The sequence below is a fragment of the Labrus mixtus genome, chromosome 17 (assembly GCF_963584025.1).
Source record: "Labrus mixtus chromosome 17, fLabMix1.1, whole genome shotgun sequence".
In the NCBI taxonomy this organism is placed as follows: domain Eukaryota; kingdom Metazoa; phylum Chordata; class Actinopteri; order Labriformes; family Labridae; genus Labrus; species Labrus mixtus.
The window spans coordinates 8457973-8476579 of record NC_083628.1 but is presented as its reverse complement, the minus strand read 5'-3'; the positions used below and the strand labels follow the sequence as shown (position 1 = coordinate 8476579).

The following is an 18607-nucleotide window of genomic DNA, read 5'->3' as shown; positions in this document are numbered from 1 at the left end:
AGAAATTCTTCACAGGAACATCAAGGTACATTTGGTGCATATTTTGGATAAGCTGCTGCTTGGCCGCACAAAAATAGTTCCAGTCAGAGTTCCACTATAAAGTACTTGGCTTAGTCAAGCTCTGTGCGAAAAAATTAAGCCCAATTAAAGTTTTATTTCTAGTAAGATTGATTTGGATCATTAGAAATCCACCTAAGTGGAGCTGATTTTGTGGAACTGTTACTTGAGACGGGATAGGAGTTGCTGCTGGGGCTTAAATAGCTTTAATTAGAACCAGACAAAGACCTCCTTATATATTGTGGTGGGGGATCACAGAGAGTTTAGCTGAACAGCCTCTCAGACACAGAGTAGTATTTAAACGAAAAAAAAGTACACAAGCACAGGCATCTTAACATATTTGCATGTGGGAGCACATGGGATTCAACCATTTAATGTAAATTGCATTCAGTTGACCCAACTCTGCAACAACTCAGTAGTTATTAATCAAAGTGATAGAAAATGAACAAGAAACGTCTTTTGTGGTCAAATAAATGTATAAAAAAATAGACTAATAGTTGACAGAATTCTTGACAACTTTGAGAGGCTGTACCTACACGGGAGCTTCAGGCTGCAAGCTAAAATCAGTATGCTAACCTAAAAGTCAACACTGACAAAAGTTGACAAAAATATTTCACTCTAAAGCCTAAATAGTTATCTGCTAGTGGAGCTTAAATTAAAGTCAAGGGACTATAAAAGTTATTAGTATTCATCCTCTTGGGACCATGCACCTTTGCATAAAATTTTGAGGTATTTCATCAGGTGGTTTTTGAGATATTTCAGTGGGGATCAAAGAAGTGAAAGGACTAATTCCTGACTTCCAGCCACAATACTAACAGCTTAAATTAAAAAATGTACGTCTGAGAAGGAAAAAGAGGAAGCAAAAGAGAATTCCACAAAGAAGAGTGACCCAGGAGAGAAACAGTGTCACTTTAACTGCCTTGGAGAAAGAGGCCTTTCATTAGTTCAGAATGGGATTCCTATGAAGTGTCGCTGCAGTCTGCTGCAAAAGCTCAATGAGGAGAAGAAAGTCCAGTGGAGCCATGTGTTCTCTGTATGTTTACAGTGCTTTTATTAGGCATCCTGTGGCACAGGCAGTCTTTTGAAAGGCCGTCTTTATAGGAGCTTTCCTGTTTATGCTTAGGGGTGGGAGGTCAGCGCTCGCAGCCCTGTGCTGAATATGGTCAATTCCGCCTGCATAGGAAAACTTTGTGAGTCTGCACGTGCGTGTGTGTGCGTGCGCGTGTGTGTTTTGGTGTGTCAGCTGGGTGATGGGAGGCATTTAAAGAGATGTGGGAGTCTGGTTTGGCAGGTTATATTGTGGCTGCAAAAAATGGAGTAGGACGATGCCTTCTGGGCTGGAACCCACAGATCTAGTCCTCTCTGTCTGTCTGTCTGTCTGTCGGTTGGTCTGTCTGTTTGTTTTTTTGAGTCACCTCCCTGCCAAAGGTTTATTTACTGCTTGTTTGTGTCTGAGCTCTTAGTCAACATGCATGGCAGCAGCAAAGCAAAAATCACAAACACACACAGACAAAAAACTACCAGTAAAGCTAAATAAAGACAGCTCAATACATGATGCCATTTAAAACAAAATCATGGTTTGAACACCAGATAAAGCTACTTCTTCTCAATGAAACAGAGTGACAAAAAAGACTTACCCTAGGACCCCTCTTGCCTGGCAGGCCCGCCTTCCCTGGAGGTCCTGGCAGTCCCTGGAGAGAAAGAGAGAGCATTCATTCAGTGATGCATTCAGATCATGTTGATATCTCAGCAATCTCCTTTAATCTCACCATCGAGACCATCAGGTAATTTACTCCTCAAGCAGGGGCTACATAAAAAGTGACACCTTTTCACTCCAAAGTAAACCCATCGCAAGGTGATGAGAGTTCAGCCTTATCCACCAGGAAGTTCTGAGTTTGTGCAGCAGGAAACCGTAGAAAAACTAGAAATAACAGGTCATTTCCTTGCGCCACTCAATGCCTGCTGTGTGGCTCTACCAGCCTTGTGCTCATTCGTTTTCTTTTAATCAAAAAAGAGGGAAAGGAGAAGTGAAGAAAAACAGAGGGCCTGCAGAAAAAAAAAAAGAGCTACCTGCAGAGCTCTGGATCCTGATGTATGTGTTATGACCTCCATATGTCATTTTTTGAATGCTTTCTGGTTCTGTAAATGCATTCAGTGAGTTTATTGTAGTGTTAAATTTGATCCCCGAGGTAACATAGATATCAAAAAGTAGTAACATTGCAGCAGCATCTACCATAAAGTGAAGGGAAGGTTGTAGCCTTTGTGTAGTTTCACTTATCTCAAGGCTATGAATTTAAAGACACAAAGCCCCAAACCACCGTCAAAACACTGCAAACCCTCTTAAATACACTAAAGACCTGAAGTCTAAAGGTTATAGGGATTATAGCAATTACTTGCATGTAACCTACTGTCTGTGGTGGGTTTTTTTTTCAAATCGCTGTGAGGATTATAATTGCCCCCCCTACCATCACATTGAGGAAGACCTACATGGTTGAGACCACCACCCTTGTTACAGGTGGTGTGCCCTATGGTGGCATTCATTCGGGACTTGTCAATATCAACACACACTCTTGTCCATCCTCACACGTCCCACCCAAGTCTTCCTTCCTTACACTTGTTTGTTTGTTTATTCCTAATGTCTTCCTCTCTTTGTAACTGTAACTTCAACCCATCTCTTTCAGTCAAAGATAATTTGTTTGTTTGTTACCCAAGGGTGGAGGAGTCTCACGACATTTCCATATCAGTATGCATTTTTTCAACCACCACATTTCAAACACAGTCTGATGGCAAAGGCTGTTTACACTTATGGGGGGGGGGAGGGGGGCAACTTTGGCCATGAGAAAGTCTGGGTATGTTTCATGCCACCTGACAACTGAATCTTCTAGGAGAGACTGAGCTGTGATCTCAGAAAGAAATGTTTCAGAAATATAGTTTGATCTCTTCAAACAATTACAAATGTACATAACATAGTCCTCAGTAGTCTTATTGTCATAATTTCCTATGAAAATGCCATAAAACGTTTTTGAAAGTTGGTGACTCAGTGATGAAGTCGGTCATCTCTTAACTGTTAGGTTGGGGGTTTGATCCCCAGCTCCTTCAGGCACATCTCAAAATGTCATAAGACAAATTTGCTCCAGCTGCTTTGGCAGCAGTGTGTGAATCAGTGTGAATGGAATATTATTAATGAGCGTCTGGGCACTTTACGTAGCAGCCTCTGACATCAATGTGTGAATGTGGTGCGAATGGGTGAATGTGACATGTACTATGAAAATGCCTTACATAGTCTGGCGGACTAAAAGCCCTATACAAGAACATTCACCATTTCTGCGACGTTAATGAAGGTCAGACAGCTTGTTGCAGGTCCAATTTAACTAAATACAGAAGCCTGGTATTGAAAGGAATCAGTTCCAGTTGATATTTGAATTAAAATCACAGCTCTAATTAAAACAATTCCAACTGTCAGCAATCACATCGAAATTCATAGTGCTGTATATAATAATTTTCAGGTATGTAGGGAAACAGCAGCAGTGAGGAGCCAAACATGCTTCAGATCAGGAACTGTTGCCATATCTGCACATGCACAGGATGTTTCTCCTGGCAGCTAGAGTGCAGAGTCTGCACAGTGGAAACACAAGTCGAAATTGTGGTTTTATTTTGTTTCAGAAGAAGAATCTTAATGCTTTACGCAGCAAGAGTGATGAATGACAAGGCTCATGGTTGAACTCCTAACTAATTCAATGCTTTTTCATTGATATCTGGCTTTTACATTTGTCAAAGTGTGTGTGAATGTTCAAGAAACAGTCTGAGTGTATAAAACTGTATTGGAAGGGGGAGTAAGGGATAGTATATGAATGGCATGTGTGTTTATGAAATTGGAACCTTGTTGACAAGGAAGCGTGACTGGGTTCATATGGGATCTCCTGAGGCACAACATGGCTACAAATAAATTTTCACATGGAACCAAGCATGACTGCAACAATGCAACATGAATGCATGATACTTTCACAGGAAACAGCTTTTTAATCTGATACAACCTCAGAGTATAGACTCGCCATGTGAATCTCGAGACCTAATCCTGAGAAATTTCTGGGTTTAAGGTAAAATACACACAAAAAAAAACCACACACATTACAAACATGAGACATAAACTAGAACTTTTGATCCGCTTGAGTTCTTTCTTCCTGTACACTTAAGCACAGTTTGGAGTTTAAAGAACTACTCTCGGTTGGTTTATCTGGCCTTTCATGCATTTTAACATCGCAAAAGTCTTCTGGCCTTCCTACCTGCTTTCATAGATGTGTCAGACAGTGCTCACATAAATGATCTCATAACCTCTATAAATCACCCTTCTAGCGTATTTTCCTGTCTTAGATTACAGCACTTCATATTGAGATTGCAGGTAGTGCTTCCTAGATGGCAGTAATTTGGCCCACTGTAATGGCAGTTAGGTCTGTTGGGGACATCAGTGTGGATGTAAATTAGCCAACCCTTAACACGCCACACTCTGCAATCTACAGCGGCAAATTACAGACTACTACAAAGAATAAGCAAGGCACACATCCCAAACAAACAGTCCCTTCTCACACATTAGACTGAAATGACTGAATCACAGGGGAAGCTTTGAATAAAGGAACAAACACACCCAGATTGGGATGAAGAGACATTTATGTCCGAGTCTGATCACCCAGGCCATATTTGGAGCTGAAGAACTGATTAACAATTACTCATAGTTACCTAAAACAAGTGATTTGTCAATTCCAAACAACGTGGACACAATACTGAACTCCAAATTTGCTACCAAGAAGTTACAAAAGTGATTTACACAGTTTAGTGGCTCATCTCCAGTTGTCCATCAAGATGCGATAAAAATGTACTCAGATGCTGAGTGTCAATGCCCTACTTGCTTGAGTGTTTCCGCTCTTAGAGATATACTATATACCTAGACTACCTTTGTGCCTGCATTGGGAAGCTGAAGGATAATGTTTACTGACTGCTTTGACCCTTGACCTGTCTTTGAAAGAGGGCCATGAGACCTCCACTGGCCCTCCATGACAGAGGAATCTTGTGTAGAGACGGCAAGGCGTCAGACCTGACACGTCACACCCAGCCTGGAGGGTTTAGTGCACAGATGAAGGAGGAATGGGCGGTAGAAAATGTAAGATTTCTAACCAGTGTGGGAACTGAGATAGTATTCAAGTTAACCTACATGTCTCTGTGGGCTCTTATTTTCAGCCCAAGAGCTCTAGAATCAAACTCTGTCTTTCACAGGCGACAGCAATGACTGTGAACTCTGTAATGATGAAGTTAACTAACTCTAATAATATATACCATAAAATGAAGAACCCATTCCTGCCAACCAAAACAGCAGAGACGGACTGCAGGTTCTGTTCCTTTTGGTTTTGTAGGACTTTTAGTGGTGCAAGGTTTCTAAATGTTTTTTGCCATCATGTGGCATCAAATGCTAAAGCTTAGCTTCTGACCAGAGTCAGAGAGAAACCAGAAACCTCCATTATGAGCCCTTTTTAGATTTATATGCTTCTTATTTCGCCAAGAGTTCATCAGGTACCTTACATTAATAGACCATGCAATCTGAGCTGTCCGAAAGACAAGACATGCTTACCGATGGGCCTGCTTCTCCTTTCTGTCCTATAGCTCCTTCCAGGAGGGAGAATTGAGTTGGTGGAACCTCCCAGCTCTGGAAGCCATCAGTGGCAGGTGGTGTTACTGGGTTGTCTGAAGGTGTACTTGGTCTTTGGGTGACTGGAGACTTGGTAGTTGTTGCTTGCTTTGTTGGCTTGATGACCTGTTTTGAGAATGGCTTGGAGGTTTTTGCAGTTGTAGTTTTGGAGACTGTTGGTTTTGAAGGGTTAACTTTGGGTATTGTAGGTTTTGATGGGGAAACTTTGACAGAATTTACTTTGGGCTTGGACGGAGAGGCTTTGGATGGTGTAACTTTAGGCTTGGAAGGTGTTTTCTTGGCTGTGATGGGTGGTGGTTTCTTAGGGACTGCACCTTGGTCTGATAAGGTAGCTCCAGGCTTTGTCTTGGAGGGTTTGGTGTTGGTAGTGGCTGGAAAGTTAGGTTTCTTCTTGTTGTCTGTTCCTGCAACTGTTTTTTTGGACGTGGTATTAGGAATGGGCTTTGAGGGAGTGGGTTTAGAGGGTTTTGGATTAGAAGATTTAGAGGTGGAGGGTTTTGAGTTTGGTGGTTTTGTTGGGTGTACTCTTGTCCTGAGTGGTGCTGTGACAGTTTCCGTCCTGGTGCTGGGAGGTGGGGATGCTAAACCAAGCTGAACTGTGACTGGCATTACTGTTGCCAGTAAAGGTGTAGGAATGGTCCCAGAACTGGGCTTTATTGTTTGAGTAGGGGCTACATATCTAACAGCAGAGGCAGCAGCGGCAACACTCCTGGCGAGGCTAAACCCTGTGGGCTTTCTGGCTGTTACCGGACCACCATGTTTAGGCGTAGCGGCGGTAGCTGTGATGTTTTTTTCTCTTGGTAGGATAGGCAACAAGGGAGGAAGGTTGGGCCTGTATGTGTCTGCTTCCCTGCACTGTTTCTTAATGTACCTGCAGTAGTTGTGAGCTGCCTGTGCAGAAGGGACCAGGTCAAATTGGCAGATGGCTCCTTCAAAGTGTGCTGAAGCTTGCTGCTGGCTTGACTGCCCCAGTAAAAAGGAGCTATGGAGCTCTGGAGCCAGCCCTTCCTCACTGTCCCACCCAAAGTCTGCATGAACACTCTGCTCTCCGCAGGAGGCATATAGAGTCACTCTCTGTCCATTAATTTCCACTGCCAGCTGGTGCCACTGACCATCATGGGGATCATAGGGCAGTGCCACCGAAGTGTTTGGTCCAGTGTGAAGGACCAGATTGCCCGGAGCAAGCTGCAGACCAAGAAGGAGCTTCTTGCGGCCTGAAAGCAGGGTGAAGAGGAAAGCACTGTTGACACGGTGTGAGCGCACACTCAGGACCAGTGCCAGATTGGGCCAGATGGCCAATGGGAAGACAGAGCGCAATGGAGTTTCAATGTGCGCCCGCTGGTTGAGGATGATCCCTGATCTGAATGGAATGACCCCTGCTGGCACAGAGCGAGACAGCTTCTCTCCCTTGAGCCCCAACTTTTGGAGGATGTCCACATCTGTTAAAGAGAGAGTATTGTTAGAGATGCAATTGTGACACGCTTGTTTATGACGGTTACACACCAGTGCTTTGAGACAATAGGGAAAATTGTAGCCTATTATTATATTTTCTTTTTAGTAACTACCAAGTATATTTAAGAGATATTTTTAGTTTGACTGGATCTGACATAGATTACTTCCTTCTCCTTACATCTGTTTTGTTTGCTTTATCTGGGTGCTGTTACTTTTGCATATGTCCAGACATTGTTGCCCCCAACTGTAGCACTCATTAAATCATTAGACTTACAGTCATAAGTTTTGTTGATGTACTACCACCAACTGACATGGCCATTTGAGCAACTGTTCGCATTCATCCACAGTTATCAGATATGGAAAAAAGAGGTAAAATTGTAAACAGGACATTCTGGACTCATGCTGAGAATTTGCTCTTCCTGAAGTGAATGAGGCGCAGCAAAATATGACTTCTGTCTTTGCCACGGGCGCTTGGATTGAATACAATGCCTTTGAGCCAAATTTCCAATAACTCCCTGATCTTTAAGCCAAGCAAATGAGCTCAAGAACTGCGGGGTCAAGAGATGGGAATAAAGATGCTTACTGCAAAGACTTAGAAAGAAAAATAGACTCACTAGGTTTTCTAGACCACAAAATGTATTCTGTAAGCTTTCTACTGCAACTTTACGCCAAAACAATTCAGATCCAGACAGACATAAATATGTTAAGGGGCAGTATGAAGATGTTGGTTGGTCAGTTTATGGTCTTTGAGTGTTAAGATGCTGCACGTTTCTGTGGTTGTCTTTGTCTCAAACGTCAGTGGATTACAGCCCGTTGTGGAATAATTTTGAATGTATGACTGTGGTGAAGCATAAAACAGTTTTAAACATGCCCACAACAAATGTCCTTTGAATGTACAAATGTTTATTGCTCATCAGGCCTGCAAATCTTAAAGGAACGCGAACATAAAATATGCCCACTGTGGTTACATTTAAAAAGCTCCAAATGGTGACAAAAATAATTTGAGGGTTTAAAGCAAAACCAAAGCACCCTCGTTCCAGATGTACTATATGATCTCTGCCTTATTGTGCCATCCTGTCCTTGCCTTAGATTAATTCAAGTGTTTTCCAAGAAAGTGCCATGCTGCTAGAAAATAAATACAAGCACTAAAAACCTTGAATATTTTTTTTGGTTCGAAATGGAGTAGAAAGCAATTAAATACATACGTCACAACTATGGCTTATTATACAATATGATTCAACAGATATTTTGCTTGTACTTATAACCCTACGTCATAAATTCATTTCCGCATGAAATTATGAAAAAAAAAGACTTTTTTCATTTCCTTGATCACATCACTATATTCTTTGTAAAGGCTCCATTGCCAAGTCTGTCCACTTCATAACTAGAGTCATTTCAGGCATGGGGAAAGACCAGACTTTGGCGTCCCTGTTCAAACTGTGCTGGATGGAAACGTAATAGCTGGTGGAGGTAATTGTGAAGGGAGCTCAATCAAGGCCAAAGCAGCTGGTACCAGGAACTCACAATCAGACTAATCCTCTCTGGTAACAACCTCGCAGACAAACTCCTGTACAAGGGAAAGAAGGACTGACGGATACTTTATGGAGCGAACCATTTTTGAAGCCAAAGAGACAGAGGCTAGAATTTTCATTTTTTCCCCAAAATATATAACTTCTATGCCATTAAACACACTTGATTGTTTGCTGTATAGAGAAAAATGAATGACTTGTTATTGAGATTTTGCTGGTATTAAGTCATGGCCTCATAGCTTTTTATGGCAAAAGGTCAAGGACATCATCAGACAACATCCTCTTCTTCCATTTTCTATCTGTCTTTCTCATCAATTGTCAGTTTGTAAAATCCACAACATGACCACAGCAACCACAAGTGAGTAGAGCATCTCCGTGCCTGGTGGCAGAGTACAGTTTCCAGCCTTTCAGCCAGCTATGACTCTGTGTTCAGAGTTTCAGTCCCGATATGACCTGTGATCTCAGACCTGTGACCAGGCCCCTCATCATCCGTATTGTCTGTGGGCTCTCTCTGACCTGTGGTCACCCAGCCTTGCCTAATGGGGACATGTGTATAGAGGCTCTGCTTGTGAAAAGACAAAAAAGTGGACAAGCAAAGTTGATGACATGACAGAAAGGGGGAAAGACGAGTGGAAAGAGAGACGGGGTGTCCTGACAGAAGCTGTCCTGGTAATCCATAGAGAGCAAGGATTTCAATGAGATGCTTGTCTTTCTATAATACAATGCTCCCACCCATCATTAGATGGCTAACGGGGGCTCAGACATGAGAAATATATAATTGCATGGAAAGTCAATAGCAGGAATTTGATCCCTAGTTGAACCGGTAGTTGTCGAGGAATTAGACCTCAGGGAGGAAGCAGCTTAACTGCAGATAAGTTTTCACATAAATAATAAAATAAAAACTTCACAAATCTTTCTAGTCAGAAGTTATTGAGTTTCATTCATGAAAAGCAGATTTAAAAAGTAGACATGGCTCTCCTATACAGGCAGTTCTTTAAGGACTTTTTGTGCTCACTATAGGGATGTAAGACTCTAAAAACATTTGGGCTTTATAAAAAAAAGTCAGAGGAAACAAGACCACCATGGGGTATAGAGTGCATATACCCATCCATAGGGTGAGTCTTCTCTCTGTGTGGTCTCCTCTGCTGTAAAGGACTTCAGGACTTGGCAGTGAGGCAGGAGCTGCATTACATGTATCTGTTCTGTGCATAGACTCCTGTCTCCAAACTACCTTATTTAAATACCACTTGTATTATTACTGGTGCATACATTAACCATGTGGTTTTAGATACACAGCACACTGTATGGATGTGAATACACACCGATGAATTTGTGTTCAACACATGGCTGTAGTTCAGAGCCTTTCTCTGTGCCAAATCACTGAAGTAGGAAAGAGAGAAAGTCCAAAGCTTCACTCTCTGAAATGTTATCCCTTGTAGAGGATGAAGTCACTTGATTCGTTTGAAACTCACTCAAGGATTTCTCTTTGGCTGGCCAAGTTAGTCTACAGTGAGCCATTTAAGATAAGTCTAAGCGGAAAAAGTGTCCCAACAGCAATACATCCCATGAATTCCCACACTTTTAAATCCTGATTTATGATTGTATCACTCTAATGAGGGACAAAACGTGTAATAAATTGTGTTTTATTCAATTTTACATCTGCTGGTGAGTATATTTTTTTGATATTTTACCTTTATTTGGAAAAAAAGGGGAAATACAAAGTAGGAAGAGATTTGGAATTAACCTAAGACAAAAAAGGTTTCTGGTCAGATTCAAGCCGGGAACACTGTGGTGGTAGGTATTTAACTTAACCCCTACTGTGAAAAACTGACCATTTTCCCAAACAGAATTGTTATTATGTTTGATTATTAAGTTTGCACACCACAAGGCAATCTTAAGATAGCATTTGGTCATAACTGAAGCAGCTAATTTGCCAGATTGATCTTTTGACTTCTACTGTACCTTAACTGGGTAATCAGATCGGGCTAAAAGTACTGGAGCTCACAATACTTCCTGTTGGACTAATGGTGGACGTTGGAAAAGTATCAAAGCATTGCAGCATCGTCTTTTTTAGTTCACACTCTGTTTCCTTGTCAAAACCTGGCGCCTGCATTACCAAAACGCAACTCAATCCCCAAGAGTTAGGTCAGATTTGCTCAGTGTTTGGTCTCTACCAACTTACTAAGGGTATTTTGGCTTTTTTTGCTGGCTAGTCACAATCTTTGTCTGTCTTCTTTTTGGTAATTGGCAGCTTGTCTTTATGTGCTTTTTGGAGCTCCTTGACTGAAAAACAGCTGTTAACTGCTGTGAAAAATGACACTGTTAGAGCAGTGAGAGTGAACTGAGACAGTAAAAGAGCGGGTCAGACAGGTAAATAATAAGCCTAACCCACAAAGCTCTATAATTTTGAAAAGTGCAGTTTGAGGTGTTAATGTTCTGTAGGTTCATCACTCAGAGCATTGTTTTGAGAGTACATTTTCTGGTTAGCCTTGGATCTACAATTTGAATCACTCCCTAGCTCACTCAGCTGCTTTCTCAACACCTGTCGTCATGGCAACGGCTGGCCCAATTCTCATAGCAATGTGTTTACGTGCTCAGGCAATGACCAAACAGGCAAAAGAATAACTCATAAATACCCCTCCCAGTGCTGTGGTAAGTTTCACAGGTTTTATTTAAACATGTTCAATTTCAGTGAGGAAGAAAGAGGTGAGAGAAGTCTTACCTTCAGAGTGTACTTGTGTAAGTCCCAGGTAACACGTACAATATAAAACTGTACAGAGCAATAGGGCTCTCCTGAGGGAGAAGAAGAGAGAAGGTTAGAAAGAGGTAATACAGTACAGGTTCTTGACATTGTATAATTATACATATATGTATTATATACCTTTTAATTGCAAAAATAATGGTTATGAGGAACCCTTTAAAAAACTGTTCATAAGTTTTTATTAACAGCTTTATTATGGAAAGCTGTTAATAGGAGGGAATTTCCAGGTTTGTATCAATGCTATTGGCTAGTTTTTAACAAGTTCAATTAATTAATCAATTAATCAAGTTCACTGGTTACTCACTTTACAATGACCCATCAAGTATTTAGGACTAAAGGTTAATAAATCATTAGTTAAGGGCTTTTATCCATAAATAACAGTTGTACAAAAACAGGATTGATTGTCCATAGTTTTAGTTTTCGCATTGCACCTAATACAAATAAACCCATATGCTTTGAATTTGAGCTTGTGATACCCCGTGAATAACAAATGGGAAAATGATTCTGCTAAAGCACTTACAACTCAGCAAGTGCTCCTCTCCAAAACACACACAAGCAGACAGCTTCAAGTTGTGGTTTTGTAAGACTGAAATACTACAGTAGACCTATCCGTCAACACGCCGCCCAAAACCAACATGTGTACAGCCACACACACACACACACACACACACACACACACACACACACACACACACACACACACACACACACACACACACACACACACACACACACACACACACACACACACACACACACACACACACACACACACACACACACTTGCTGCCTCCTTCACCACATCCAGGTGTGTCGCAGAGGTAAGTGACTGATTGGCATGTGGACTGCGAGCTCAGCGGGGGACCGGGATCTGGTGACAGGCAGAGCAGCCACTGTTTACAGCTGGAGGTCATCCAGACGTACATGGTCACACACACAGATCGGAGGAGGAAATGTGTATAGCAGCTGTGGCAAAGTGGAGGAGGCAGACGTTTGAGGGGGTCGTGGGCCGACAGCTCCAAATGCAAAAATGTGGGAAAGACGTTACAGAAACTTGTTTACCTGCACTTTAACAGGCAAAAAGTGTCTGTCTCTTCTTCTTTTTCATATTTCCCCACATACCATTGGCTGCTTCGCCCACAAGTCTGTTTGATAGTAATCAGGATGTGTGTGTACAAACAGTATCTACGTGTGTGATCGTGTTATTTTGGTGTCTGCCTCTGCCCCTCAGTTCTGAGTTGCTATAAAGCTTCATTACAATCAACTCCACAATCAGCTGCTTGTGGTTTCCCAGGATGCTTTGTTTAAGTGTGTGTGGCAATGTTTGTGTGTGTGTGTGTGTCTGTCTGTAACAAACTAACAGCTGGTTACATTCTCATTCATCGTCTTATCAGCTGAGGTGGGATCTGCTTTCTGAAACTGAGTCATGAATGCCAAGATTTTTTTAATGACTCTCATTCTGTCCCTCAGGCTGTTTACATCCGCGCAAACCAGAACAAGTTTCCTAGGCAACTGTGCTTGTTTTATCCGGATGTTCACATCAAAAGTCCTCAGTAGGTTGTTGAGATCTTCACTGCTTTTGAGGTGTAGTGATTCTTCTTCTGTGAAGCATATATGCATGATGTTTGCAGAGTGAGTATTTAAATCAATAAAGCTGACGTTCTGGCACTGACCCAGTCTGGTGTGGTTTTCGTATTGCAACAGCGAGCTCTGACATGAATGCCTGAGGGAGGTTTGGCCAAGCTGAGTGGACAAAAAAAAAAGCCGGATGAACAATACCTCTTCTTGAGTCATCCACCAAACCAGACAGTCTAACCTATATGTTGGGCAGTGAGCCACCAAACTCACATTTCATCGACAGCAGAGGGAAGAAAGCAGCTCTGTGTGGCTGATAACATCTTACTCTGCTTATGATTGGCAGTCAAAGAAATCTGGTGCCACATTTTATAATCTGCAGGAGAAATCTATACATGAAAAGTGTCAGGTTTGTCTCATATTTCTAGCTCGGTCTCTGCTGAAATGTCTTTGCGTCTTTTCTTTATTGCTAAACTCTCATTCTAACCTCTCGACCCGCCAAAACCAACCCTCCCCCCGCTCCTCCCCACACACTCAAACAGCGGCCCGTCTGTATAGGCAAGCTTAACCAGTCAAAGGTTGACAAAAAAAAAAAACTCTAAGAAGCCAGTACTGTTTCCGTTTCTTTTCACAAGGTTAGTCTTCTCAATGATTTCCTTAAAGGATTTCCCAAGGCTGATCCTGATCTTAACTACAACCTGCACACATAGAGGAAAATTCCACTGCATTAGCTGACACTAACAGAGGCTGATGAGGAGCTGACATGTCATTAGAACAGTTGCATGTCCACCAATTGTTCTCTCTGCTGTCAAAATACTCTCCTTTTCTGTCCAGTTCATGAAATAACCTGACTTTTTTTTACATCTCCCTGCAACTATCAATACACTGGAGTGCAGATATAAAACAAAATACAATTCTGTGACTCGTTCTGACATCCAGCTATTTAGCCATTAATTAAACTAGTTAGAGCAAACATTTTAGATTGTGAAAGTTTCTGTGTGGCTGTTTATATATTTTTTAATAGTAACTCTAAAGTCCTTTTTAGGAGAGGCAAAATAGAAATGAAAATATTTATTGCCAAAGTTTAATTACAAGTGAAAAGCCAGGAGTGAGACATAAAGAGCGACGCCATGTGGACATGTGGGGAATGCTGCTGCACGTCCAACACCTCACAGGCACACTGTCGTTGCCGTATCGCAGCTCTAACACATTTCATATGGAAAACGTATTATGCATTGCTGTAACATAGCTTCTATTCCATTTGTATAAAGTCTTTTTTTTAACTATTCTTCATAAAATCGTGGCATGTTTTAACATAAATCCTTAGAAGGAGAAACTTGGTGCCGGTGCGTCGAAGCTCCGAAGTTTAACTGCTGCATCACCCACTCATCCATTCACAAAACCAGGTGTTTACTGCACAATAAACCAAATAGTTATCGAAAGAAAAAAAAAGGACATTTGCATTGTTTAAATGCATCCAGATTTCCTTCAGGATAAATAGTTTAACTTAAATGACTGAATAGATTGAATGAATGCATGACCTTTTAACAGCTGGCAGCTGCAGAGACGTCCCTGAAAACATCAACACTGCAGCGAAGTCGAGATCAAATATTTCGGTCCATTTAATAGCCCGATGTGTTTTTCACTGTCTGTGAAAATGTATGCAGTAAACACATGCAGAAAACATCTGCAGTGTATGTCACAGAGCGGTAAAACTTGTGTCAGCAACAGATGTTTTTATAAATACATTTCGAAGTGGAAGCTCTCGAGGAAACTATTGCAATAAGTTATGTAAGAGATTTAGCTTTAATAACATTTCCTGGATGTTGGAAACTGGTTTACTTACACACACACAAAAAACTCATTTTCACCGTGGTGCGTAAATGTGGCTGTGCGTAAAGGAGGAAACATGGAAAGCATCCTCACAAAATCTAGCCAAAGGCTGCAGTGGATGCTGATTAGCCTCTTATGAAACTTTGTAGGTCTCTATAAATGCCTGTTTTGATGAGTCACAGTAAACACAATATTGCATTGTACCTGCATGCACCAGCTGTATATTTGAGATAAAACGCAAACTAACTTAATAACTTGTAACTGTATTTTTGCGTAAAAGTACCAACAAAGAAAAAGCTTTAAATGACGTTTTCAGGAATTCTTTTCGAATTAACTTACTCGATGTTTTTGTCCGGATACAAATCAAAATGAAATGGGGGAATAAACATTTGGCAAAACATTTTTTTTTAAGTCAGCCAAATGATAAATGACCCCCCTTGATCCAAACAGACCCCATACAGAGCCTCTTCCCAGGTGAACAGCACTCCTGCATGGAGAGCTGGATCACAGCCAGCCGGCACATCACAGGTACTCACATGGACGCACGCAGCTCCGTGAATTGTGACTACAGTGACCGCTCTCACCTCAGCCTTTTCTACATCCTCTCTCGTTTTGAGAAACACTCAAATAAAAAATAAAATAAAAGTAACTTACTTTGTGTCTAGATGAGAGGTTCTGCAATCTCTCCTTCGGGTGCCTAAATTCATTTGTATTCATTTGTCCTGGCAGTCAAAAACCTGACCGTTAATCACAGCGTGACTCCTTCGTAAGGGGGGCAGACGACACCGGTCGCCGTTTTACACATTTGACAAGCTTGAGATGAAGTTCCAGAGGGGAAAACTCATGTTGATTTGCTTGTCAAGCCCGACATAAAATCCTCCTGGCAGACTGCTGCTGTGACAGAGAGTTTTCCTGTGCGGTTGTCTGTCGATATTCCCCTGTGTTTCATTCATTTATGCCGATCCAGAGTGAGGGACGCGCAGCCCGGACAGAAAGCTGAGGTTCCTTTTTGGAGGGGGGTTACGGAGTCAGGAGCGCTGGACTCATCCCTTTCCGTTTTAAATAGGCTTTCTGTGGGTAAAGCGATGGCAAATGCACCGCACGGCCAGGTGTCAAGTTACAAACCCAGCGGTTGCATGGAGCAACTACACGCCTTTCTCCAGGGGGGTTGGCCACATGGATCCAACCCAAAGGCCCATGAGCCGGTAAACCATCTGAATGAAGCACGGTGAGGCAGAGTGGGCAGGCTGAATGTGCAAAACTGGGACGCCTACACCAGAGACTCTCGTTTGTGTGTATCCAAAATATTATCCAATCAATGTTAGGAATATTTTGGGTGATTGCAAACCAATAAAAAGAAATTCAAGCAACTTCTTTGTACGATAATGAATTCATTTATTTGAAAGGGACGATGCAATCCAGCATAGTTCCAATGCAGAGCATGAAACTGATGGGTTGCACAGAATGTCCACTCTTGTCCCCAATATGACTGAACAACAACTTTCAATGAACAGATAGAATATTTGATGAGAAAAACACATGGTCAAATCTGTGTAAAAAGACAAGACCGAAAATAATGCAGACAATAGCAGACAAGTATCAAGATTAAAACATAGAATAATGCAGATAAGAACAACAAATATGTAAAAGATTTAGAAAGTTTAAACATTGCAAAACTGTTCAGATATTTTGCAACATTTCCTGTGTGAGATGTCAGCAGTGACACCAGTCGCCCCGTTGTGTTAGAGAAGTGTTAATGGAGACGGAGCAGCACCTGGATCAGCTCCCATTACGGTAAGAGGGGTCACGGCCTGCTGCAGGTTAAGGCCCACCTAAGACCACTGCTCAGCCACAGGAGCCAGTAATTACCCCCTGACATCTGTTTGAGATGTTAAATGATGTGTGTGCTTAACAGGGTGATAAATACAATTTGTGTTCGTTCAAAATAAGTGCCGAGTGAGAAAAGGCAACAGTTTAAAATAGGAAACATCGCTTTGGCTTTTATGTCGCTCGGATGAAAAAGTTCTCACAGAGAGGTCTGTTGTGGTTCTGTTCTGTCCATATTGAGGTTGAATCAAATGCTACAAAGACCTTTCTGTTCAAAGTGGGTCAGAGGCACACAAAAAACTCAAAGTCTCAAAAGAAATTACATAAAATTAAGTCATAAGTGAGAACAAATGTATTTCTATTTATACATCTTTTTAATTTGGGAGGACATATTCTATAAAGGTCAAATGAATACACAGTAAAACAGTTCCCACTTCAGTTAAACTTAGACCCTTTGGCTTTTCTTATGCCGATCAACGTATGCACTCGTGAACATTTCTAGAACATTTCAGGTGTGTAGTTTGACACATTCATAATGCTAACAAAAGAGCAGAGAAGAACATCCTGGTGAACAGAAAACATAATGACACATTATCATCACATGCATGTAGATCGCACCGGTCGTGTGCAAACACTCTGTGGTAGTGCGCCGGTGGCACGATGTAATAGCCACCACTCCTCCCCGCTCGCTGGCGGTGACGTTTCCTGTATCTTTTCTGCTGCTTTCTCACATCAGTTTACCACGATCTCACGCAGAAAATGTTCTTGGGGTAAAGTCGGAGTGAAAAATGTCACTGTTTGCCATTCGTACACGCAGCTCACCCTAGAAATTTCAGGACAGTTTCCTGGAGTTCTGTGCAAGTGTAAATAAGATAAGCACATGCACATACCTGCTTGGGCCTCAGCCCATCATCTCTTAAATAACTCTCCAAATAAGAGCAGCTAATTCCAGCAATTTTGCTTAAATTGTTATTAAGTCAATCTGAAGTTGTTGATTCAGAAATAGAGGGATCTTATCAGACAAACACCGACTGAAACCGCAGTAGACACGTCTAAATGAATATAGTCTACCATTCTATGAATATGTATCACAGAAAACTGCTTGATCGCATGAATACAGCACACAGCGACTTCAGTGAACTCACAGAAGCTTAGGAGGCCTCAGAATAAGGATCTTAGTGACTGGGGTCCATTAACAGTGGGCTTTGAGCTGACCGGCCAAAGGCCTGAAGCCCCGAAAGGTCGACTTGAATGACACTTTGTTAGGGTGGGACCGAGTGCGTGTGTCAGTTAGGTTGATCTTTCTGCAATGCACCCTGGGGCTGCCGGTCAGCCAGCCCTCAGGGGTGGGTGCTAATGGTTGCGAGTCATTAACATCCTCTTTACAATCCCCTTCACATACTCCGTCCCTTGTGTTTCAGCGTTCAGTGCCACCCGACCCTCCCATGTGCTCCCAATGAGCCACAGCGACTCTGCCCCCTGCATCCAAATTACAAACTCTGCTCCTGCTTGCGCGCTCACTGCCACCCCTTAAAGCTACTTAATTATGGTCATTGGCACCAAGTCTGAAAGCTCCCTTTATCCCCCCCACGCTCCAGAAATAGGCCCTGCTGAAGCACACACGCAGCCCAGATCAAACGCTCCCCATAGGGAAGGGGTCATTACTGGTGCGCAGGGCGGACACAGCCCGATGGGTGCCGAGCCACGCCTTGAGCCTAAATTGCAGCCTGGGCCTGGTGAGGACACAAGACTGCTCTTTGATGCACGGCAAGAGAAACAGCAACACAGGCTGTTTGGATATCAGTGTTTACAGTGAGATGTGTACTGTACATACGCACAAACAGCCAATACAGTGTTTTGAGGACTAAAAGCTAG

General features: G+C 42.2%; 1 protein-coding gene across 1 annotated transcript in view; it reads right to left on the bottom strand.

Annotated features, from left to right (window-relative positions):
• Nucleotides 1-15952, bottom strand: part of col27a1a (collagen, type XXVII, alpha 1a) — a 66555-nt gene extending 50603 nt beyond the window's left edge. The window contains exons 1-4 of the mRNA XM_061060821.1: nucleotides 15560-15952; nucleotides 11459-11529; nucleotides 5678-7194; nucleotides 1695-1748 (exon numbers count right to left, since the gene is read on the bottom strand). Coding sequence (XP_060916804.1) covers nucleotides 1695-1748; nucleotides 5678-7194; nucleotides 11459-11529; nucleotides 15560-15612 — 1695 coding nt within the window. The 5' untranslated portion in view covers nucleotides 15613-15952. The remainder of the gene's footprint in view (nucleotides 1-1694; nucleotides 1749-5677; nucleotides 7195-11458; nucleotides 11530-15559) is intronic.
• Between the last annotated feature and the right edge of the window lie 2655 nt (nucleotides 15953-18607).